At 54.8% G+C, this 25,082-nt stretch overlaps 1 protein-coding gene across 4 annotated transcripts; it reads right to left on the minus strand.

The window, feature by feature from the left end:
- Positions 3,370 to 24,921, minus strand: ETNK2 (ethanolamine kinase 2). Of its 4 annotated transcripts, XM_013989550.2 has the most exons (9): positions 24,427 to 24,783; positions 23,632 to 23,704; positions 22,482 to 22,741; positions 19,431 to 19,553; positions 13,348 to 13,490; positions 12,713 to 12,796; positions 9,860 to 10,005; positions 7,613 to 7,686; positions 3,370 to 4,513 (listed from the first exon to the last, which is right to left on the minus strand). In XM_013989550.2, the coding sequence occupies exons 1-9, from the start codon at positions 24,681 to 24,683 to the stop codon at positions 4,441 to 4,443; spliced, it is 1,233 nt and encodes a 410-aa protein (XP_013845004.2). In that variant the 5' UTR covers positions 24,684 to 24,783; the 3' UTR covers positions 3,370 to 4,440. The 4 variants fall into 4 exon arrangements, 3 of the variants coding, with proteins under 3 accessions (XP_013845004.2, XP_003357431.2, XP_013845003.1); XM_003357383.3 differs by lacking the exon at positions 23,632 to 23,704 and having other exon boundaries at positions 24,427 to 24,902; XM_013989549.2 differs by lacking the exon at positions 24,427 to 24,783 and having other exon boundaries at positions 23,553 to 23,698.

Consider the following 25,082-nt stretch of genomic DNA (forward strand, 5'->3'; position numbering starts at 1 on the left):
GCTGTGGTGTAGGCAGGCAGCTACAGCTCCAATTTGACCCCTAGCCTGGGAACCTTCATATGCTGCAGGTGTGGCCCTAAAAACAAACAACCCCAAAAAACAGACATATGTGCTAACAGGAGGGAGGTGAGGGGCCAGTATACACCATGCAGTCCTGGTCTCAGGCGCATCATGCCAGTCCCAGGCCCCTCAGTAGAAAAGGCCATTATCACCCTGGAGGGGCCCAGAGGCAAGCATTCTGAATGGAGAACTGGAGGGAGTTAGTGGATGGACACATTCTTAAAGGATGGTTGAGGGCCAGGGATGTTTAGTCCAGAAAAGAGACAATGGGGGTAAGGCCAAAAGAACAATATTGCCTTTTATTTTTTTTTTTAAGGCCACGCCTGAGGCATAAGGACATACCTGGACTAAGGTTCTAATTGGAGCTGCAGCAGCTGGCCTATACCACAGCCACAGCAATGCGGGATCCAAGCTGCATCTGCAACCTACACCATAGGTCATGGCAATGCTGGATCCCCAACCCACTGAGTGAGGGCAGGGATCGAACCCGATACCTGTTGGGTTCTTAACCTGTGAGCCCCAACAGCAACTCCAAGACTGCTTTCTTCAGAGCTGTCAGGTGGGTAACACATAGATGATACAGCTCATGAGGCAGCACTAGCACTTAGACTCTTGATGCAAAGTCTCAAGGGCCAACCAACATTTTTGGCTTGAACTTTTTGATAAAAATGGTCAAAAGTGGTAGTGTTCTTCCCAACACGGGAAGTATTCAAGCAGAGGCTCCTCAGTGCTGGAAACTGGACTTCCAAATTGGAGGGGGTGGTAGTGAGAGAAGGTAGGTGTGACTGATTTCAGGGTTACAAACATGGTAGTAAAGACACCCCAAGAATTAGGGTCCCAGTTGGTTTTTTTTTTTTTTTTTTTTTTCGTCTTTTTGTTCTTTTAGGGCTGTACCCGCTCCATATGGAGGTTCCCAGGCTAGGTGTCTAATCGGAGCTGTAGCTGCCAAATTACTCCAGAGCCACAGCAACGCAGGATCCAAGCCGTGTCTGCGACCTACACCACAGCTCACGGCAACGCTGGATCCTTAACCCACTGAGCAAGGCCAGGGATTGAACCCACAACCTCATAGTTCCTAGTTGGATTCGTTCCCCTGCACCACAAGGGGAACTCCCAGGGTCCCAGTCTTTTAATCTAGGGAGTGTCCTGGCTACCAGCCTTTGCTGGTTTTTCCCAGCCCAGCCTCCCAGAGCTTTGAGACCCCTCACCTTTGCCCTCTGCATCCTAGGTCTCCCACAGGGCAGTGACCAGTAGCAGAGCCCAGCCCCTTGGCCCCTTGGGAAGAGGTGCTTGGCTGACTGTGGCGCCTGCCCCCTGGTGGTCACATGGGGGAGTTGCTCATTTCAACTTCGAGTCCACTGCCCCTCGCTATTCCAAACCAAATCTGGGCAGTCTCGTTAGGACATTCCAAGCCAGGCTCACCCTCACCCCCTGCCAGTCCTGAGTGCCTCTCACTTCCCTATTCCCAGCTCCTCTGTGGCCTCAGGGGAGCCTGAGACCAGTACTGCCCACCTCCCACTCCAGCAACCCTTGTCCTGTCCTCATTCCAACAGCTAAGACAGAGTCTCATGGCCTGCATCCTCTTAGGATGGGAAAGCTCTGCCTGGGAACCTGTGGTTGGTGTCCGGGATACCCACCCCACTGGCCCCAGGAGAGGCAGAACAGGCTCAGTTGGGTCTAAAGTCCAGGAACAGAGTGTCCTCGACATTTCCAGGAAGGCCAGGGCACAAGCTTGCTCTCTGGCCTCTGCCTCTCCTGCGAAGGCTGAGGGTCAGAGCCCAGCGGAGATGACCTCTGCCCAGAGCTCCTGTTAACTGTCAGAGGCCTCAGAGTGGAGCCAAGGCCCCCCCTAGGAGTCTCCAAGTCCTGGTGCTGAGCTGGATGGGCAGGGGCCCTGGTTGGTCCAGGGTGGCAGTGAAAGGAGAGATGGTGGGATTCCAGGCTTTATTGGGGGGGGGGGGTCTGCCAAACTTCCCATCCCCCACCCCTTTCCCTGGAGAATGGGAGGAATGAGGATGCTTTTCAAAGGCAGCAGCAGGATGGTGCCGACACATTAACTCCTTCAGTGCAGGTGGCAGCTGGGCCTCGGGGCATCTGGGGGGTGGTGGCCCCTGTCCCAGGCATTCCCTGCTTACCACTGCACCACCATCTCAATGCTGTGACATCAAGGCCCCAGGAGGCTGGAAAGAAAACTGCCTGCACAGGGGTTAGATCTGCCCTCAGCTCCAGAGGTGAGTCTTGAGAGGAACAAGGAGGGTGGGCACTGCCATTTAGTCCACGAGAAGGCTGCATGCGTGACTACCTGACCCCACAGGGGCCCTACCTGCCCAGCCCTGCACCGTCCCTGTGCCAGGGCAAACCTTTCCCCCGTGTCCTCCACGAGCACCCCTCCTAGGCTCGATAACACTAAACATCAAGGGCCTGGCCACACTGGATCACCGTGACCTTGAACAAGGCCCCAGCTGCTAGTGCCGGCTCAGCTCCATTGGTTGCCATGGCATCCTGGTACTCACGCAGGCAAAAGCCAAACAGCCAGAGTCCACCTGGAAGGCAGCTGCTGCTGTGGCCGCTGCTGCCACTATGGGCACCAGGCACCTTGTCGGGGTGGAGGTGGGGTTGGGTGCATGGATGCAGCTGTAGCCCTGAGGCCCAGCCCTGGGAGTACAGCCTGGGCTGCAGAGAGGTGCCCCCACTCACCTTTGAGTTTCTCTTCTCCCTCCCTCTGGCCTTCTGAGAAGATGACAGATTGGTTCCAGGAATCACCCTGCCTGCCCTCAGGCAGAGCAACCTGCATCCCAATTCCCGAACAGCTGGGGGCCAGCGAGATTTGGGAAGAAGTCCTGCTTGGTACCATTTGGGGCTTACTGGTCCACCGCCTGAGTAGGCCGAGTTCTTGGAATCCACAGCCTAGCTCTCCCTAAGCTGTGCTCTCTCAGGGTCAACTTAGTCTAGTAAGATGGTCAAAAGCAGAGGAGTTGTGAAAGCACCAGCTCTGTGCCCTGGTCTGCCCCAAACCAGGGCCCTGTGCCCTGTGTGTCAGGTACACGGAGGGCCTGGTAGAAAATGTACCACCCAAGGGGACCCCAGAGGGGAGGGGCTGGATCCCCTCTCCACCCCTCACGTCAGGAGAACTCATCACACTGTCGGAGTCAAATCCTAACCACTGGCACTCACACAGAGCCTTGTGGTGCAGTGGGTTATGGATCTGGCATTGCCACTCCAGTGGTGCAGGTTCGATCCCTGGCCCAGGAACTTCCACATGGCATGGGTGCGGCCACCGCCCCCCCCCAAAAAAATAGATACAGAGTGGTCCATAAATGGTCAGTTTAATGCAGAAAACCATGATAATTTACAAATGAATCATTTTATAGGTCAGAGGCAGGAAAGCCCATGAGGCTGTGAGGGCAGAAGGGAGGTGGAGGCCATTGGGAGTCAGGGGTGGCAGCTCCTTCAGCACCTTCACAACCCATCCCACCCAGGCTCCCCCACACTGGGCAAGCCCCTGAGGTCCCTGGCCCCGGTCCCTGGCCCTGCTGTTTAACTCTCACGAGTCGTTCCCCAGCAGCGAGACCCTGGATCCACTTGAGGAGGGAAGGGGAGGGAGCAAGGCAGGAGGCTGCTGGCTACGTTCCCTCCAGCCAAGCCACAGCATGAAGCAGAGCCAGCCCTTGGTGGCCCAAGATGTCACCATTCCCTTCCCTCCCAGCAGGTGGCAGAGAGACAGAACCCAAGCCTGGAGGAGAGCACATGTCCTTGGGCTGAGGTTTGGGAAGGGGTTATTGGATTGGATCTGATTTGGAGAAACACAGGGATCTCAGATGAGGTGGCTGCTGGGCGAGCCATCAAACCTAATTCTAGGACCTCCCCTACCCCAAATATCTACATCCATCTGTCAGAGCTGGCAGGATGCTGGTTTGAGTTCAGCACCTCCCATGTGGGGCATGCAGGGGTAGACAGGCTGGAGGCTCAGGGCACTGGAGGTAGAATGGAGCCCTCCCACCTTCCCCCTTCCCCAGGCCAGCAAGGTCAAAGACACATCTAAGGCAGCCCAGATTCCAGCATGGCCCCGGGCTAGGAATGCCGGGCTTCCCGGGATGGGTGTGGTCAGAGTCCTGGCTGGCCACAGGCCCTCTGCCACCACCGACCCCAAGTCTGATAAGGTGAAGACGATCCCCAGAGCTGGGTCCTGTCAACCCCTCCAAAGGAGAATGTGGTCACCAGCAGCGTCCCAGGGGCTGGCAGCAGGGGCAGAGCCTTCTCCTGGGACACCCACCTGTCCCCTCTCCCATCTTGTCCGAGGGTGCAGACCCCAGAGCAGAACTGAGCCCTGGAGGATGGGTCTGGCCAGGCAGATGGGTAGGAGAGGGAGGGGGAAGCTGGTCACTTTGGCATCTCCAAGGCCGATACTTGAGGCTTCACCTTGAAATACTGGTTGAATCGGATCACTGCGTACCTGCCAGAAGACAGGAGGGGGGACGGGAGGGTGAGAAGGGAAGCCAGGTGGGCCCTGGTAGGGGCATTGACACCACAAGGAAGGTTCTTCACCAGCTCAGCCCATTGGGTCTGGGCAAATGGACCCCAGCCTAGGCTGGGGTGTTTGTTTTAAATTATTTCAACTATAGGAGTTCTCATTGTGGCGCAGCGGAAACGAATCCGACTAGGAACCATGAGGTTGAGGGTTCAATCCCTGGCCTCGATCAGTGGGTTAAGAATCTGATGTTGCCGTGAGCTGTGGTGTAGGTGGCAGACGAGGCTCGGATCTGGAATTGCTATGGCTGTGGCTGACAGCTACGGCTCCGATTAGACCCCTAGCCTGAGAACCTCCATATGGCGCTGGTACAGCCCTAAAAGGACAAAAGACAAAAAAAAATAATAATAATAAATAAAAATAATTTCAACTATAATTGTACTTTTCTTCTTAGATCAGACCGGAGCAACCCTTCCCTAAACATGTTTGTTGATTTTTTTTTTTTATCTTTTTAGGGCTGCACCCAGGGCAAATGGAGGTTCCCAGGCCAGGGGCAGAATCAGAGCTACAGCTGCTGGCCCACATCACAGCCACTCGGGGTCGGAGCTGCATTTGTAACCTACACCACAGTTCATGACAACGCTGGATTCTTAACCCACTGAGCGAGGCCAGGGATCAAACCGGAGTCCTCATGGATACTAGTTGGGTTCATTAACTGCTGAGCCACAAAGGGAACTCCCTGATTTTTTTTTTTTTTAATAGTTCACCATGGTCCATGGTCACATCACAACAGATCTCCAGGGCCTTTTCCTTCTGCAAAAGTGGAACTTTATCTCCATCACACAGCAACACCCAGCCCCCAGCACCCACCCTTCTACTTTCTTCTTTAGGGATGCGACTACTTCAGTTACCTCATCTAAGTGGAATCATACAGTATTTGTCTTTTTTTGTGATTGGCTTGTTTCACTTAGTGCAGTGTCCTTCAAGGCTCATCTGTGTGGTAGCTTGTGACATATTTCTGCCCTTCCAAAGGCTGCTGCATAATATTCCCTGTATGCACACACCACCTTTTGTTTAACCATTCATCCATCAAGGGACACCTGGGTTGCTTCTACCTCTTGGCTATTGCGAGTAATGCTGCTGTGAACGTGGTTGTGCAAATATCTGTTTGAGACCCTGCTTTCACCTCTTTGGGGTGTTTACTCGGCAGCGATGTTGCTGGATCGCATAATAATTCCACTGCTAACTCTCTGAGGAAGCACAGAACTGTTTCCCACAGAAGTTACACCATTTCACATTCCCAACAGCAGTACACGGGGCTTCTTGTTTCCCCACAGCCTCACTAACACTTGTTATTTCCTGTTTATTTAAAAATACCCCCCACCCCACCCCCAGAGTTCCCGTCGTGGCTCAATGGTTAGTGAATCCAACTAGGAACCATGAGGTTGCAGGTTCAATCCCTGGCCTCGCTCAGTGGGTTAAGGATCAGGCATTGCCGTGAGCTGTGGTGTGGTGTAGGTCACAGACTCGGCTTGGATCCCGAGTTGCTGTGGCTATGACGTAGGCCAGTGGCTACAGCTCCGATTAGACCCCTAACCTGGGAATCTCCATGTGCCGCAGAGGCAGCCCTAGAAAAAAACCAAAAAAAAAATTTTTTTTAATAAAAATAAAAGTAAACATCCCCCGACACCCCTCCCGTCCCAAAAGAAGGAGTTCCTGTTGTGGCTCAGCAGTAAATGAATCTGACTAGCATCCATGAGGATGCAGGTTTGATCCCTGGCTTTGCTCAGTGGGTTAAGGATCCAGCGTTGCCATGAGCTGTGGTGTAGGTTGCAGATGCGGCTCAGATCCTGCATTGCTGTGGCTGTGGCACAGGCTGGGAGCTACAGCTCCGATTCAACCCCTAGCCTGGGAACCTCCATATGCTGTAGGTGCAGCTCTAAAATTAAAATAAAATAAAATTAAATTAAATTAAAATAAAATAAAATAAAATAAAATAAATTTAAAAAGTAACCACCCTAACAGGTGTGATGATAGGTTTGCCTTGCATTCCTCTAATTCTGGGGAACACTTTGAAGCCAGCATAGTGATTCCTTTTTAGCGGAGCGCAGGTGGGGAGGGTAAAGACAGAGACTGGACTGGGATGGAAGACAAAATGATTCCTAGTCCTTTAGGGACATGTGTATCATGCACAACAGGGCTGCCTAAGTGGTCAATATTCAAAGTACAGTCTTGGTTATCAGTCCTAGGATGTCACTAGGGGGCTTCTGGAGGAGCAGGTGGGTCTGATACCCCAGGCAGGGAGGCTGGGAGGTAAAAGCATTAAATCACTGTGTGACCTCAGCCAGTCAGCCCTCCCTCTGGGACTCTGTTCCCTCTGCTACTTTTTTTTTTTTTTTTTTTTTCTCTTTTTCTTTTTTTGCTTTTTAGGGCCGCACCTGAGACATGTGGAGTTTCTCAGGCTAGGGGTAGAATCAGAGCTGCAGCTGCCAGCTTACACCACAGCCACAGCAATGCAGGATCTGAGCTATGTCTGCAACCTCTACCATAGCTCACAGCAGTGCCAGATCCTTAACCCACTGAGTGAGGCCAGGGATCGAACCTGCAACCTCATGGTTCCTAGTCCGATTCATTTCCATTGCACCACAACAGGAATTCCCATTTTTTTTTTTTTCATTTATTTTCTTTTTACAGTCACACCTGTGGCATATGGAGGTTCCCAGGTTAGGGGTGGAATTGGAGCTGTAGCTGCCGGCCTACACCACAGTCACAGCAATGCCAGATCCAAACCACGTCTGTGACCTACACTACAGCCACAGCAATGCCAGATCTGAGCCATATCTTCGACCTACTAGGCAGAAAGCGGGGGCTTCTGACACCATTCAGAGAGGGGCTCTGGGCGCATGCGCTTCCCACGGCCTTCCTGGAGCACTGATCCCCTCGTGTGGGCTGGCTGGAATGGGGATGAGTTAGCAGAGCACAGGAATGGATCCTGGACATTCTCCTGGGGCTGTCCTTTGTCCCCACATCCTGGCTCAAGGCTCTTCCTTCCCCACGCCTCCCCAACTCGCTCCCTGCACTCACCTGAGGAAATCGAAGTCAATGGTGGAGAACTGGCTCTGGATGAGGGCCCAGAGGGCCCATAAGAAGTGAGACGCCTGAAAACGGATCAGACAAGGTCAGTGTGGTGACCCCCCCCACACACCTGTCACGGACCCCCAGACCTGGAGGGATACAGTCACCATCAGAGATACGAGGACACTGGCAGAGACAGGGTGGGGTCCTCCTGGCACAGATGGGGGATATCGCAGAGGTCAAGTCACTGACGATATTTGGGGGCTCCACTCCTTCTAAAAAAAGGCAAGCAGAGTAGGCTCTACCCCTTCTGGGGCTTAAGCAGGATGGGGGCTTTCAACCTGCTCCCCAGCCTAAGCAGGACCCAAGCTCCATCCCTGGTCTCTTCCCTACCCAAGAGACTCTTTAAGGCCAAAGTATCCAGGATGAGAGGAATCCCTAAGCCAGAGCCTAGGCCTGGTGGCCAGTGCAGGGGCTGGCACCCTGTCCGTAGTGCCCTGGTCACATGGGCATCATAGGGCCAGTTGCTGGAAGACCCCTAAGCTGACCTCCTCCTCCCCTTCCCTGTCTCCTACCATGAGGAGCTCAGGTTAGAGAATGAGCATAGACATGGGAGGAAGGTCTGAGCCAGGCACCGATCCCCGTGCCGTAGGTCACCTGCCTCCCCAGAGCCAGACAACCAGGGGGCCCAGGCTACCCTGGGCTCAAGAAGCCAGAGCACCATGGTTCCTGCTATTCCTGGACAAACAGCTGTGCCACCACTGCATTCCCAGGCCAGGGGGCCCACTCCCGCAGCCCTCCCATCCCACCCTAAGTCCTGCCCACTCTGGGGTTGACTCTATAGTTCCTCCCTCCATGCTATTCCTCTCCCATAACTTAAAGGGATGGAGATTAATTAGCAAGTGGGAATCATCACTACAGATTTAGCAAGAGGGACGTTCCCATTGTGGCTCAGTAGAAATGAACCAGACTCGTATCCATGAGGATGAGGGTTCGATCCCCAGCCCTTCTTGGTGGGTTAACTATCCAGCATTGCCATGAGCTGTGGTGTAGGTCACAAATGCAGCTCGGATCTGGTGTTGCTGTAGCTGTGGCATAGGCAGGCAGCTGTAGCTCTGATTTGATCTCTAGCCTAGGAACTTCCATATGTTGCACCTATAGCCCTAAAAAAAAAAAAAAAAAAAAGTTTAGCAAGAGGAAGGCATGGGTGGAACACTTAAGAGGAAGAACCTGATGAGAATCAGTTTTATACCAATATGGAAAATAGAATCCGCAATCCAAAAGTACAGGTAATTAAAGCTTTTATTTAATTCAGGACAGCTGACTCATCTTCTTGCTTATGCATGGCTGACATTAGCAAGACTAGTCAGCAATCCCCTGGGCACCCAGCAATGGAGACCTGGCATGTACCTTGGCTAAGCAGCACTCAAAATCTAGAACTGACAGCACAGTGATTTGAGAAGGAAGAGCCTGACGGGAAAGGCTTACATAGGGGTCTGAGACAGTGGAGGTAGTTAAAAAGGGGGATTAGAACTGACATTCTTGGAGTTCCCGCTGTGATGCAGCAGAAACAAATCCAACTAGGAACCATGAGGTTGCAGGTTCGATCCCTGGCCTCACTTAGCGGGTTAAGGATCTGGAGTTGCTGTGAGCTATGGTGTAGGTTGCAGACGTGGCTCGGATCTGGCGTGGCTGTGGCTGTGGCTGTGGCTGTGGCCGGCAGTTGTAGCTCCAATTCAACCCCTAGCCTGGGAACCTCCATGTGCCATGGGTGTGGCTCTAAAAAGACAAAAGACAAAAAAAAAAAAAAAAAAAAAAAAAAAAAAAAAAAAAAAAAGAACTAACATTCTCTATCTCCTCTAGAGGCTTAAAAAAACGGGGGGGGGGTGTTTAACTGCAGCATAAAAGGCCAAGGTTAGACACTAGAAAGAACTTATCTCAGTGAGAGATAGTAGGAAGCTGAGATCTCTTTGGAAGTCGTTCCCTGGTAAGGAGAAAACCTGGACTTGATGGAATGAGAGGAAAGCAGTGAACAGGGCATTTTACTATTAACCGGAGGCCCAAGATGTCTCTTTCCAGACGGCCCCTCTGGTTTGGGGCTCTAGAACATAGCACGAGAGTCTCCAGGGCCTCACCCCTGACCCTGGGCTGGGCTTCCTCCTCCCTGGGCTGTGGGGAGGTAGGAGCTGGGGGTAAGCCCTGAGTCCCTCCTCCTGGCTCCTCCTTCCCCTCCGCCTCCCAGTCACACGCACTCACCAGGGCAAACTTGTTGACTTGCACGTAGAGCCTCTCCACCTCCCTGGGGGTCACAGCCATCCCCTTCTGTGCCTGCAGGTAGTAGCGCAGCCACTGCAGCTGGGTCTCCCGCGACGGGTACAGGCAGTAATCGACCTCATTCACACCTGATGGGGAGACATGCGCACAGAAACTCCTGGGGAGTTGGGCCCCCATGGGGGGGGGGTCTCTTCCAGCTCAGGAGGTGTTCCCTGATCCCCTCAAAACCACCATCTACTTTGCCCCTGTGGGGCTGTGCCTAAGCATGGAGCTTCTCTGATCAAAAACTCTAATGCGTGAAGGGTCGACCCCCGTCCCAGCTGGGGGTGCCAGTTTCAGTGGGCTGAGCTAGAGGAGAGCACAGAGAGAGGCAGATTCACTGAGGGGCAAGGCCCAGTCCTGGAATTGACACAGACCCCCCAAGATAGCACCACTGGGTCCCTGAGCCCTACATAAAACCTGGGTACGGAGGAGATGCTGGGTCAAAACTCTGAATCGGGAGCCTAGTTGTCGGGCAAACACTTTCCTCTCACTGGCCTAAATCTCATTTTTAAAGTCGGGGAGCTGGATATAATGCATCTCAAACACTGCTCCCTGGACCAGCATTGAGCTGGCTACCTAAGAACATCAGCTGGAAAGCCTGGCAATAATACAGATTCCTGTCCAACTCCTCCAATGATTCAGAAATGCAGTCAGGCCCAGAATCCCTGAGCTAGGTGGCTTTGACTCCTTCTAGGCCACCCTTCCCTGAATCCTCAAGCTGCCAGCCCAATATGCACCAGTCACATCCTGTGCAGAGACCCTGGCTTTAGAGCTGGGCTAGAGAAAAGCAGTTTACTTAGGACCAGGACTGAGGCACATTCCCGTCTCTTCCTCCCTCTTCTTTTTTTCCTATCCTTCCCAAGCTTCCTTTATATGCCCGGAGAAACACTGCCTCCTGGGCCCCTAAGGGTATGGCTGGGGAAGAAGCTCCTGGTGCAGATACAGACACTATGGCCCAGAGAGAAGAGAGCTGTTCAAGGTCACACAATAGTTAGAGGCTGGTTCTTTTTTTTTTTTTTTTTTTGGTCTCTTTGTCTTTTCCAGGGCCACACTCGCGGCATGTGGAGGTTCCCAGGCTGGGGGTCCAATCGGAGCCGTAGCCACCAGCCTACGCCAGAGCCACAGCAACACCAGATCCGAGCCGTGTCTGCGACCTACACCATAGGTCACGGCAACGCCAGATCCTTAACCCGCTAAGTGAGGCCAGGGATCGAACCCGCAACCTCATGGTTCCTAGTTGGATTCGTTACCACTGAGCCACAACAGGAACTCCAGAGGCTGGTTCTTAACTCCCAGCTCCCGGCGCCGGATCCCCCTGCTCCCGAGGACCCTGGTGGTCCCTCTCTCCCCTCTAGCACCCTCTTCCTCCCCACATGCCAGGTTCCTGCTCTTTCATTCTCTACTTGGAAGCAGGATGCAATCTTCCCCCCTTGGAGAAATGTCCAGCTGGACTTTTTGCTCCATGAGGTGGGTAAGGACTTAAAATGCTTAAAAAGTATCCCTTTTGGAAAGGCTGGAGGGTCTGGCAGCCGAGCAGTCATAGGTCCACGCCCTGCAGTGCCAGCCTCTGCTCCATGCCACCCCCCATGGCTCAGCTGCTCTGCCCAGCTGAGGCCCCAGCCATCCCGTGGGTTCCTCAATGCAGCTTGTGGCCACCCCCCGGGAGGCATCCCCTCAGGAGCCAGCAGTGCTTGACAGCCTTGGTCACCTGAGGTTCCAGAAGGGACGTGATTGGCCTGATGGGGGCTGGGGAGTGCCGGAGGCTGCGTCAGATGCCAGCAATCCAGTTGGCCTGGGCGTGCCTCACCTATCCTAAGCCATAGGGACTGGCCACATGGTGCCAAGCATCCCACACTGCCAGCCTGGGGATGTCCCTCCAGTCTGGGTCCATCCACCAGTCGCCTCTTTAGCCCTGTCGAATTGGTTAACAATTAAGCTCTCGAGCTGGAAAAACCTGCCCTGCTTCTTTTACACAGACGATTCTGTTGTACACACCTGCCTTTATGGAAGGACGGCCCTAGGCTCAGCCAACCTCTTCCACGGCTGCTCTTCCTCTTCCATTCCCCGTTCAGCTGCAGGCAAGCTCCCCTGCCTGACATCAGCAGCAAACACCAACTGGGGGCTTAGTATGTGCCACACTGGTGTGTGTGTGCGTGTATTTCACATCAATACTATGAAGTGGGTACTATTAGCATTTCCTTTGTACAGAGGCACAGAGAAGGAAAGTAACTTGTCCCAAGGGTCATGCAGCTAGCAAGCAACAAAGCCAGGAGGGGAACCTGCGGAGTCCAGTTGCAGACTACACACTTTTTTCTCCCAGGCTAGGGTTCCAATCGGAGCCGAAGCCACTGGCATACGCCAGAGCCACAGCAATGTGGGATCCGAGCCACGTCTGCAACCTACATCACAGCTCACGGCAATGCCAGATCCTCAACCCACTGAGTAAGGCCAGGGATCGAACCTGCAACCTCATAGTTCCCCATCAGATTCGTCAACCACTGTGCCATGACAGGAACTCTTAACGTGTTCCATCAAGTTTAGTTTTCCCAATTTGTACCAAAGTGCCAGATAGGCTAGCAGGGGCTGTGTCTGTGCATCCAGCCTCCCCCATGAGACCTGGAGCTCTCGCAACGGAGGCTGTGCCCCTGCCCCTGAACTGTGATATTTGGAGCACAGGGTGTCCAGCCTCCACTCCCCACCTACAGAAGCCCCTCTCTTCCTCCCCCCTGGACCTGGCCCTCCATCCTGAGGAGGGTATCTTGGACAGAGGCCAAAGAGGAACGCCCCTCTCACCTGCAAACTCATTGAAATGGTTGCCAATGTCAAAAGCTTGGTAGTTGTAGCCGGCATATTCATAGTCAATGAATCGGACATGACCTGTGGGAGAGGAGAGGCAGGGAGGGTTGGCCCCAGATTTGGAAACGGGGCCTGGTCAAGCTTCCAAAGACCTCAGGAACATGCCCACGGGCCCTCCCTGGCCTCGGCAGCAACCCAGCTTCTTGGTGGCAACCGTCTAAACTGCTTCCTTCCATCTGTCACCTGCCCTACTCCAGCCCCAGCTGTCCCTCTCACACTGCTGGGTCCTCAGCACGGCTAAGGACCAGAGAGAAAGCTCGGGGCTTCCTGAGGCGAAGCTCTCATCAGGAACACGGGATCTCTCCCTCTCTGTAAAGTGGCTCAGGGCAGCCGAGACATCCTTGTCGGGGAATGGCTCTGCAAATTGTGATTTTTGAGTTCTTTCTTGGCAAAGATTTTTCTAAGTAGGAATTTGTTTCTTTCTCATTTCTCTCCTACAAATTAACTTCTGACCTATACCGGAGGTCTCACTTTGCTTGTCCAAGTACTGGCCTGAGGACCAAAACCCAGAAACCAGCTGGTCAAGCAGGCTGAGCCCTGCTGCTGCGTGGCCAGGGCCAGAGAAGCCATACCTTTGGTGCTGTCATAGATGATATTCTTGCAGAGCAGGTCATTGTGACAAAACACCACAGGGGAATCCAACTGAGACAGATGCTCCTTCAGCCAGGCCAGCTCCTGTTCCAACACCTCCACTTTAGGGACATCTGCAGAAAGGCTTGACAGTGGCAAGAAAGTTGGCCGGTAGAGGGAGGGCTGAGAGCAGACACACAGGTGCTTGGCCTCAAATGCCCTGGGCTCTGGCCCCATCACGAGTTCCACCTGCGGAAGGACCCTAGACAAATGGCTGACCTTTCAGACCCTCACTTCTGTCATCTGTAAAATGGCACTAAGGTTTTCCTGTCCTTCTGACTTCCTGTGGTTACTCTAAGAAGCTGATTAAAACATGGGCATAAAAGCATTTTGCAAAGCATAAAAGTCCCTGACCCAACAGCATCCTGCTCCTTGGTCAGAGGGAGAGGGAAATAAGGACAGAGGCACAGGAGAGATTGGGGAAGGTGACAATGAGTGTTCAAACTCAATTATTCCAGACAGGAGACACGGGCGGCGGGGGTGGGGGTGGGTAGGATGTGAACAGACCTGCTCATAGGATGCTCAGAACAATTCCTAGGGGGAAGGTGTAGTTCTCTACAGTAAGATCCAGAAAAGCTCCTCCAGGGGACGAATCACTGCTCTGGGGTGGGGGGAAGCGCTGGCGCCCTCTTGAGGAGGCAAAGGGTGGTCCTGGTATGTCTCCCACTCTGGAGGCTGGCATCACATGTGGAAAGGACCAGAGATCATCTAGTCTAGCTTCTCACTGCACAGTAAGACCACTCAGACCCACACCAGAAAGCAAAAATACTGCTTCCTCGGCCCATTCCTACAAGGTCAAGGGGATACCAGGGCTTTTCGATGCCAGAGCACTTGCTCTGCTGAGCTCCGATAACTCACCGCCCCCACCCCTTGAACTAGGAGGGTGTTTCCCTGCCCGCTGCCTGTGTGGGGCCACTTGAAGGCAAGAACAAAGATGCACAGAGGCCACCTGTCTCTCAGCCCCACCCCATCCCACGGCCCACAGCAGGCATTTCTGCAGAGAAAAGTACATGCTGAAGAATGAATGAAGAGGTCAATCAACGATGTTCTCGGAGGCCATGGGGAAGCTGGAAAGGGTATACTGTGCTCCAATGTTCTGAACTTTGGTCCCCAGGAAGCACACAGGTCTGTGTACACTGAAAAGCCAAACAGTTAGCAGAGCCCTGAAAACCCCAGAACCACCAATGGGTGGAGGGGAGGAGGCTAGGGTTTTTATCTTCAGGCATGTGACTCCTGTTTGCTTTCTTGTTCAGGGCACTGAGGGTGCGCATGCAGGAGGATGAGAACGAGAAATGTCCCATTGTCCCTCACCCGCCAAGAGGCCAGAACACAGCGAAGTGTATTCAGCGACTGAGGCATCCCCATGTCCCCCTGGGAAAGGATGAGCAGCAGCCTCCCCTGCAGGCTTTGAGAAGGTCAAAGTCAAAGAGGATCGTAGGTCTCCACCCCCATGGGGAAACTGAGGCTCAGGGAAGGGCAGAGGCTTCCTCCAGCCTCCAGATGTGTCTTACACAGATGGATACACTACTTGCTCTCCTGAGGAGAGCAAGAATCCCAAAGCCTCCAAACTGTGGGGGGGGGGGGCGGTGCTCAGTAGCCTCTGAGATTCTGCACAGGCCACTCTGAGTCTACAAGTCTGCTAGGGGTGGGATGGGGAAAGGCCTCTCCTCACTCTCACTGGAGTTTTTTATTTTTATTTTTTATTTTTTTATTTTTTGTCTTTTCTAGGGCCGCTCCCACGGCATATGGAGGTTCCCAGGCTAGGGGTCCAATCGGATCTGTAGCCACCAGCCTACACCAGAGCCACAGCAACGTAGGATCTGAGCTGTGTCTGCAACCTACACCACAGTTCACGGCAATACCAGATCCTCAACCCACTGAGCAAGGCCAGGGATCGAACCCACAACCTCATGGTTCCTAGTTGGATTCATTAACCACTAAGCCATGACGGGAACTCCCGAGTTTCTTATTTTTATTACTTTTTTTCTTTTTAGGGCCGTACCAGAGGCACATGGAGGTTCCTAGGCTAGGGGTTGAATCAGAGTTTCTGCTGTCAGCCTATGCCACAGAACGCAGGATCCGAGCCACATCTGCGACCTACACCACAGTTCACGGCAACACCAGATCCTTAACCCACTGAGCAAGGCCAGGGGTCGAACCCGCAACCTCATGATTCCTAGTCAGATTCATCTTTGCTGCACCATGATGGGAACTCCTTGATCCTGGCTTTTTTTAATCTTTTTTTTTTTTTTTTTTTTTTTTTCCTTCTTGAGGGCTGCACCCACGGTGTATGGAGGTTCCCAGGCTAGGGGTCCAATGGAAGCTGTAGCTGCTGGCCTACTCCAGAGCCACAGCAATGCAGGATCCGAGCCACATCTGTGACCTACACCACAGCTCACGGCAACGCCGGATCCCTAACCCACTGAGGGAGGCCAGGGATCAAACCCACAATCTCATGGTTCCTAGTCGGATGTGTTAAGCCACGAAGGGAACTCCGATCTTGGCTTTTTAAAAGAAGCTGCCTTTAGTTCCCACTGTGGCTCAGCTGTTTAAGAACCTGACATAGTGTCCCTGAGAATGCCAGTTCGATCCTTGGCCTCGCTCAGTGGGTTAAGAATCTGGGATTGCCACACGTTGTGGCATAGGTTGCAGATGCGGCTTGGATCTGGTGTTGCTGTAGCTGTGGTATAGGCGTACTGTTGCAGCTCCAATTTGCCCCCTTATCCTGGGAACTTCCATATGCTGCAAGTGCTACTCTAAAAAGAAAAAAAAAAAAAAAAAAAGCTACCTTTTGTTTTAAGATTTTTTTTCCCCCCTTGGACTGAGACCATCCAAAGATAAGATTTAGGGGGCTACCTTCAGTGTGCCCAGGTCTCAGCTGGAAAAACATGTCTTTGACATCCAAGATGCTTGCTGCCCAGGCCCTGACCTCTATCTGACCCCTATACTACCCACCCCAAGGCCAGGCAGCTGGTTACCGTGGGAACAAACCAGGCCTTCTACCTCCCTGGGCAGCCTCCCTTGCTGCCCTGCTTTCCTCCCCTGAGCACCTGGAACACTGCCAGCTTTGCTACCTTCGGCCTTGCCATCGCTCGACTCTCAAGGCTGTGGGGCTGGCAGAATAGTAACCACCACCGCATCCCAGAAACTTTCACAGCCCAGGAAGAAGAGCTCCTCCTACTCCTCTGTCCCTCAGAGGCAGCAGGAGGTGGGGGCAGGGGCTGGGGCTCTCCTCAGCGAAGCCTGGGGTTCCCCCTGAAGAAAGGACGGCTGCCTGGCACATGTCCATTCAGCTCTCGGGATCCGGGCAGAGGGAAGAGACCTTCTCTCCATGGAGGACTTACTTGCTCACCATCTTTGCCCTCAGGCCCATCAACCCATCCGAATCTCTTCTTGATGCCCCTGAAGCCGTTATCACCCCCATATTCCACAGCCACCCTGGGCTCCTCCCTGCCCAGCCCAACCCTAAGGACTCCCAGATCTATTCCCACAAGGTCTGGAGTTCCTGTTGTGGCTCAGTGGTAACCCGACTAGTATCCATGAGGATGTGGGTTCAATCCCTGGTCTTACTCAGTGGGTTAAGGATCTGGCGTTGCCGTGAGCTGTGGTGTAGGTCGCAGGTGCGGCTTGGATCTAGCACTGCCGTGACTGTGGTGTAGGCCGGCAGCTGCAGCTCCGATTTGACCCTTAGCCTGGGAACTTCTATATGACACGGGTGCGGCCCTAAAAGAATAAAATAATAAAAACAAAAATAAAAAATATTTCCACAAGGTCTGGCTGTTTTGCCTATTCTCCAGCTCCCCATGGGGCTGCCCCAGGGCAATGTCCCTCAGAACCTGCTTCCTTGATCCCCTGCCTCAGAGTCACTGGGGAAGCCGGTCAAAAATGCAGATTCCCAGGGTGTAATGCCAGACCTCCCAATCGATGTCCAGGATTAGGCTCGGACTCTGCACCTAGTAAGCACCCCAGGATTAGGTCTGAAGCCTGTACCTAGTAAGCACCACCTCATGCTCAAATTTGGGAACCCTAGTCCTAGATGTGGCCCATTTAATGACGCTCCCCCAGCTGGCCTCCCATCTCCCAGACACATCTGTCCTTTACAATGTGGAAGGCTTTCCTCCTAAATTACAGTCCTGATTAGGGGACTGACCTGAGCCCTCGGCTCTGACACCTTCACAGTGACTGACTCTCCACTACCTGCCAAATTAACCTTGGCTCCCTAAGCCAGCATTGAAGGCCCCTCATAATCTAGCACCCACTCACCCTTGCAGCACCATCTCCGGCCCTACCCCCAACCCGTCCTGAGGATCTGCTTCAGCCAGCCTCATCTACCCATTACCCACAGCAAGCCAGGCTCAAGCCGTCTCCTCTAGCCAGAGCAGCCTCCCTTCTCATCTCGGCCACACCATCTCTGCCAAGAAGACTTCCCCTGGTGCTGCCACCTTGGCATACATCACACACCCTGCCCAGGCAGGCGCCATTTATACAGATGGTTCCTAAGAGCCTTGAGGGCAGGGTTTATGTCACCTTCAAGTTTTTATTGTGTTAAATCCCAATCAATCAATGGAAGGAAGGACTGACTAAGTCAGAGCTATGAGGCCAAGACGGGTTCCCAAGTGCTTCATCTCATCTGAGTGACTGATCATCACTGCCCTGCCTGTGGCAGGTTGGACAGTTTAGGGCAGGTGTCACTGCCCTCAAGAGGCCCAACTTAAGCCTTGTGACCAAACTTGATTTGCCCGAGGTCAAAGGTGTGATGAGAACAAAGGACAGTGGCTGGTTCTCCTTCAGGGAACACTCCCTTTCCAACAGGTCACCCCAAGGTTACACAGCACTACAGGTAAGAGATGCTGCAGGAACATGGGTCATGCCTGAACACCAGGCCTGGACTCTAGTCCTTGAACTATCTCTGATCAGTAACAACCTTGGGTAGGTCCCATCTCTCCTCTGGGCCTCAGTTTTTCCATCTGTCACATGAAAGTGGTAGGCCAGATGATCAGAGGGTCCTGCTCTCCACGTGCCATTCTCACCCCAAGGAGGAAGGCAGTCCTTGTCCCCGAGAGAACATCTGACACAGAAAGTCTGAATATGGGCCATCCTAGACCAATAGTCCCATAGCAGTGCTTGGTAATGACCCAGAGGGAAGATCTAGGTAAAGTCATGTGTGTGTGCATGTGACAGAGAAACATGATCGGGGTGGTTAATTATTATCTTGTCATCTTAGGAGGGGAAGGAGATACCCTTCTCCCAAACCTTTTCTGTGCCCTGCTCCCATGAACAGCTGGAAAAGAGTGGTGTTCAATCCTAGTGGATTGACCATGGAGGGATCAGAGACTCGCTATGGCCTTTTTAGGGGCAGGGGTGCCCCAGTCTTTTCTCATGTCACCATCCTTTTCTCAGCACTCAAGGATATGCTGAGGCGTCAGGTATCTGGAGGCTAGAAGGACTCAGGTTGCTGGGCAGAGAGGGTAAGGAGAGGGCCGGGGAACCGAGTCTTCCCTGGGGGAGGGCAATGTCAGGAAGGGTGGGGTGCGTCCCTCCCTGGCAAGAGCAGTGAGGAAACAGCAAGCTGTCACTGTGAACATGGTGGGGAGCAGGGGCCCCAGAGCCACGTCGGCCCCAGAGGCTGCCCAGACAAGTAGCAGGAATCCTGAAGTCTCAAAGGTTTGTCAGCTAAAGAGCTGAGTTCTTCTGACTGATCTGAACTCAGCCCCACCCCATTCTCAAGAGGGCCAGGCCCTTGCCTCTCCATGCGCAGAAGGCAGCTCAGGTAGAAAGGGTCCTAGGCTGGGAAACAGAAGCCCTACCTCTGACTACAGCCCTGTGACCATGGGCAAAGCTTAGTCTCTGAGCTCAATACCCAAGTTCCCGAGGTGTCATCCACCAGCCCACCTCTGCTGGTTGACAGAGGTGAGCAATGAGGACTGAAGCCTAAACCTCCTGGCCAGGGTGGGCCGGGGAGGGGAGGCCATATTAAGGCAGCAGAGACAGTGGCAGCCTTGAACCCATTCACAGATCTTTGTACCTGGGGTTGATTTCATTCTTCACAAGGGTGAAATAATTGTGTATCTTGTGCCAGAGGATGGGCTTGGGCAGGCTGCCATTGGCGTGGATGGTGTGAATCTTTGCCATTTCTAAGGCGATGAGCCTACAGCAGAAAACAGGAAGAACAGAGTATGAGTGTGGGACAGGCCTTCTGCAGCTCAGCCCCTCCCGATCATAAAGAAATGGCCCTTACAAGGTCCACTGGGGCCGAGGTTAAGACCATACAAATCTGTTAGGAGTTCTCGGTCCTCCAGAAGGAAGGTCTCGGCAGAAGGCGTGAAAATAAAGCCTTCAGCCTAGCAGCTCCCCTTCCAGAACCAGAGCTGGGGCAGCTTGAGGAAGCAGAAGGGCAAAGCAGTGGGCTAAGCAGGCCAATGACCCCGCCCCACTCCAAGGTTGTGTAATTACAGCAAGCCCGGAGGACAGGGGGGTCACCCGGGGATGGGGAGAGTACCCTCCCCCAACACCTCCTGGACTCTGACCCATGCCCTCAGGGGGCGGTGAACACATGGCCCCAAGGGATCAGGGGGTGGTGATGCCAGGCAGGGAAGAAATGCCTGTCTCTTATCAGTCTGGCCAAGGTGGGGAGGGAAGGCAAGCCAGCCCAGGGCAGCCCCTTCCTCTGCAGCAGGGAGTTGATGCTGGCGGCTGGGTGCCAAGGACGCAAAACAAACCAGCGTTCTATTTTCAAGTTCTCCTGTGGACATTATCCAAGGTCCCGGGAGAGAAGGAGGGGGCGGTGGCAGAGGAGAAAACAGAACCACGGAAGGTTGCTGGGAGAGGGCGGGGGTGGATGGTCGGAGAGGGAGGGCCTTGATAAGGACCCGGCGTCTGAGGCCCTGTGGCCCGGCTGGGCTCTCCCAGTCCTCTGCCAGCTCTCCCTTCTGGAGCCCCACCCCCCAGCCAGCTGCCGCGCCTCCAACATTCAAGCCTCCTTTGCCTCTGCCTGTTGCTCGAATAATAACCACTGGGAAAGACAACAAAGGCACTGGCTGTTTGAAACCTTGTTACGGAGCTGTTCCAGGGACACCCCCTCCCCTTGCCAGGTCCTGGGAAGGGGCTGGCCGTCACCCATTACAGCAGAGCGGGGCGTCTGGGGCTCCTCCGGAAGCGCTGCCGAGACTCCCACCTCCTGAAGGGTGGAGGGGGCAGGGGGCGTGGCAGCAAGCGAGCAGGAGAGAGACCCAGACTGCGCTTTCAGAGGCTAAAAGGCCCTGGGGCACAAGGGAGCCCACCAGGGTTTGGGCAAAACAGGGAAGCAGACCCGAGACCCAGAGCTTCCCTTCCCAAAGGAAGATTCGGAAAAGAGCCTGAACCGAGCGTTTTCTTGAATATCAATAGAGCTGTTGTCTGGAATAGCAATGAAAGTAATCTCGACACTCAGCATTTTTGTGCTGCAAAGTCTCCATGCTGAGGGTGGAAGGTGGGGTTCAGGGGAACATAGGGAGGTGGCTCCTGAGGCCTCTTCCTCCTGCAGAGATCCACCTTCGTGCCAGAAGGATGATGGTCTCTGCTGGGAAAATCATCAAGGAAGGGTCTACCTCCTACACCTATCCCAATTTCTGGCTCTCCCCCAAATAAAAAGTTCTTCCTCTTATCAGACCTAAATCCATCTTCAATCTTCCTGACAATGGTAATTGGTTCTGTGAGAGGATGAGTGACAGCATTAGCTTCACAGAGGTGGCAGGAGCCCGGGAGCAGTGAGGACCTGCCAACAGTGGAGCTTCTTTGCACAAGACTGAGGGAGAGGTGGGAGGGGTACTGTGGGAGAAGTCAGGACAGGGTCCCCCCGCCCCCTGCTCTGACCTCGCATCCACAGCTGGGAGCATCTGGAGCTATCAGCTGGAGCCTGGGAAGACCCCTACCCACAGCTACAACATACAACTCCACAGGAATATCCCGGGCCCAGCCAGCCCGAGACGCAGGATGGCTCAGGAGAGGAGGGATGGGGTGCTCTCACATTGCCTTCTTCTAAGTCCCCAGAGGCCCTGCTAGGGGCTCCCTGCAAATAGGGCCAGGTGCACCTGCTTGAGCTTAACTGGGGAGCAGGTGAGGGAGCAAAGAAATTTCTTGGTCCAGTCCCCTGGTGGGCTTTCCTGTTTTCCCCTTGGGATCTGGGAGGCCCCTTCCCCTTGGGAGGAACAGGACAGATCCAAAGGGTCTCAGGAAGACACTGGTGCTGCTGTCCCCGGTGTCAGGGGTCACCGTCGGCTTGCCTGGAACCTCACTACAGTCTGAAAGCCCTGCACATACATGTGGCGTCACAGGGAGGGAGGGGGACCTGGCCAGACACCCCTGCTCAGCATGGTCAGAGGACACCACCATAGGGACTCTTCGTTGGATCTCCTCTTTCCAGACCCCACAGTGGCATCCACAGTGCTTAAAGGTTAAGTCCAATTCCTGGGTCCTACACATCCAGGCATTTAATGGGGGGTACTCCCTGGGGGCCCCACGGAGCCTTCTTGTGAGCCTCTGGAAGGAAGTCTCAGCAGTTCCCCAAACATGGACTTCCGCCTTGTCAGAAAGCCCAGAAAGAGCTCAGGCGAGGGGAAGGGTGGCATCTCTCTGGGCTGGTACAGCCACGCTCACCCTGGATAAGGCCCATTCTCCAGGCCTCCCTGAGCCCTGGGCAGTAGGGGAGGGGCAAGAAACCCTGAGCGCTCTGGGGATTTGGCTCAGATTTCACTTCAAGGCTCCAAGAGATGTTTCCAGGTCAGACGTGGGGTGGGCCCGACAAATGAGGCATGGGCCAGGAAGCAGATCCCTCCTTTGGTCCCATGGTCACCAAAATTCTCACTTGCCTCCTCAAGGGCATATCCTTTTAGCAGACCCTACTGCAGATCTACTGAAGCTATAGCTCCTCTCCACAGAGCCAGGCAGATAAACACACACACACTTTTCATGCAGGTTCAAGGAATTCACAGATCTTAAGACTCTCATTCATGGACTCCACCAAGGAAGTGGCCAAGGATTTTGACACCCAAGGCCCGTGGCATCATAGAGATGAATGGTACCTGGGCAGCCTCCTCACCTGAAGAGCCGGGGCTCACGGATATGCTCAGGCCCCAGGGCCATGCCCTGCATGTACTCGTAGCACAGCCCGTTCTGGAAGGTGCAGTAGAGTTTGGGGGCGCAGCCATGTGCCCGCAGCAGCTGGAAGTTCCTGACCTCATTCTCTCGGTCCACCAGCAGCTCCGTCCGCTCCCCGTACACCCGGACCAGCACACAGTCCCGCATGTCCTCGTCCACGTAGCAGGCCACCAGCTTGTTGGTGATGCCATCAGTGAAGCGCTGGCATGGGGGAGAGGGCAGCGCAGGGATATGTGGGCCAGGGACTTTGCTCTTGCCCTGCAGCACCCCAACTCCAGCATGGGGTGCTCATCTGAACCCTCAGCACGGTCACACAGAACCCCCATCCTTAGCCCCTTCACTTAAGAGCTCAGCACTGCTCCTAATGCTCCACCCTGTCCCAACATTTGAGGTAGACCAGAAAGCTCAAGACAAAAAATGGCAGCCTGGGCAAAGCCAGGCCCACTTCTCCTGGGCCTTCCTTTACTGGATAGGATTTGGCAGTGGAGGGGTTTTCACACCACTTGGTGGGCAGAAACCCCCTCCCCATCTTCACTCTCCTATCGGGCCCTGAAAGAATGTGGCAGAGGAGGGCCGGGAGTAGCCCAGGATGGATACAGCCTGACCCAACTAGCCTCTCACTGCCCTACAGGCAGAGGGCTCCTTGCTGTGTCTCTTGCCCCACCCAGCAGCAGGGGCACAGGAGGGGACTGAGGTGGGCACCCACCCCAGGGCTTTGATGGTCAGAGTTCCTTAGGGCCAGAAGAGATAGTAGATCCTGGGCTGGGAGAGCTGGCTCTCTGGGTAGGGTGAGAAGGAGAAATGAGCCAAGGAATTTACAGAGCACAGTGTGACAGAGCTGTAAGGTGCCTTAGAGGACATCTGAACCAATAAAAGGTGGGGAAACTGAGGCCCAGAGAGAGGAGGGACTGGAAGACAGCATGTTAGGCCAGTGCTGGAATTAACGTCAGTCCTACTTAATGCCCTGACAGTTTTATACCAAAGCGGTCTTTTATTTAGAAACGTTACCCACCCTCCCCTCCTCTAAGAAGGGTCTGTCAGCCTCCACACTTGGTTCTGACCCTTGCCTTTCCCCACCCAGAAAGGCCCACCAGCATGGAGCTCCTCCCACTCCAGCAGAAGCTGCAGGTGCCCATTCCCGGCTGCTTCCTCCACAGGCAGCTCCTAGAGAGGATGGGGCAGATGAAGGCTCTTTAGAAAGGAGGCAGTTCATCTAGGGAGTCAGCCTGAGGCTCCTCAAGGGGAGGCTCTGTTCACGTCTATGTCCCTGAGAATGTGCCCAGCAGAACAGGGAGGTGCCTTGTAACGGGGGAGTGGTGTTGCTGAGCCAGAACCACCCCCCCACCCCCTCTACCACCGCCAAGCGCCAGGGCTGGGGGCTAGCCCGGAATTTCACAGGGTGGCTCCTGGGACCAGGAGAAGCAGCTCAGAGCCTGGAGGCTTGGTTCCCACCATAGGGTGGAGAAGGTGCAGCGATGTGTGTCGGAGTGTTGGGGGGATGCCCTTAAAAGTTCCTGCCTCCGCAGGTTTCAGAGCCAGCTGGGAACACGCTTCTGGGCAGCGAGGGGCACCAGCACGCAGCGACAGGGGGTGGGTCCCGCACGCGCAATGTGCTGACAGTGGGCAGGTGGACCTCCGGAGTGCCTGAGAGCCCCAAGAGGAGAGAGCTGTGTGGAGGGCCGAGGAAGGTAGGAGCCTAGCTTTGCTTAGGGACCAAAATAGATAAAGAAAGAAACACACACACAAACCACCATTTCACCCCTCTCCTGAGCAGCAGTCGCGCACCCCTGGGACGGACACCCGGAAGGATGCAGGGACAGAGGTCCATGCATCCCCACACCAGCCCCGGCGGGGCCCCATCCCGGGCCTCGCGCCCACTCGGCTACCTTGGTCCGAACTTGCTCGGGCTTCCAATGCGGTCGCAGCTCCCGGATGAGGCGCAGGGCGCCGGGGAGGATGTCGTTGTGGTCCACGGATATGCCAAAGCACGGGACGGCGGCGGCCCTCGGGGGCCCGGCGGCTCCCGGCAGCCCGCGCCGGCCGCCGCCTTCTCCTCCATGCCCCATGAGCACTGTGGGCAAGGCGCCTGCCTCCTCAGGTAAAAGGGCGAGCACGGCAGGGGAGCCGAAGGGGGCACAGCCATTCCCTGCAGCCCCACCCCCTCGGAGCCGCCGCGCGGACGCTAGCCCCCGCGGGGGGGCCCAGCGCGGGAGTGGGAGTGGTAGAGGAGGGGCCAGGGGAACTCCATGACTCGGGAGCCAGCGGCCCGCTTCAATCGCCGCCCTGCAGCCGGGCGCCCCAAGCCGACCCGGGAACGCCAGGGCCAGCCGCGATTGTGACATCACGGGCGGCGGGTCGCAGGAACGCCCCCTCCCCGCCCCGGGCGGAGGGCCGCGGGGGTGAGCCTCCCGCCACAGAGGGCAGCCGCGGCCGCCGCTACCTGGAGCGTTGGGCGGGGTGACGCCCCCGGGGAGGCCGTGACGTAGGGGGCGTGGTCGGGGGGCGTGGTCGGCGCGGCCCGCCCCCCCACCTGGGTCTCTGG

This window comes from Sus scrofa, chromosome 9, assembly GCF_000003025.6.
Source record: "Sus scrofa isolate TJ Tabasco breed Duroc chromosome 9, Sscrofa11.1, whole genome shotgun sequence".
NCBI classification, from domain to species: Eukaryota; Metazoa; Chordata; class Mammalia; order Artiodactyla; family Suidae; genus Sus; species Sus scrofa.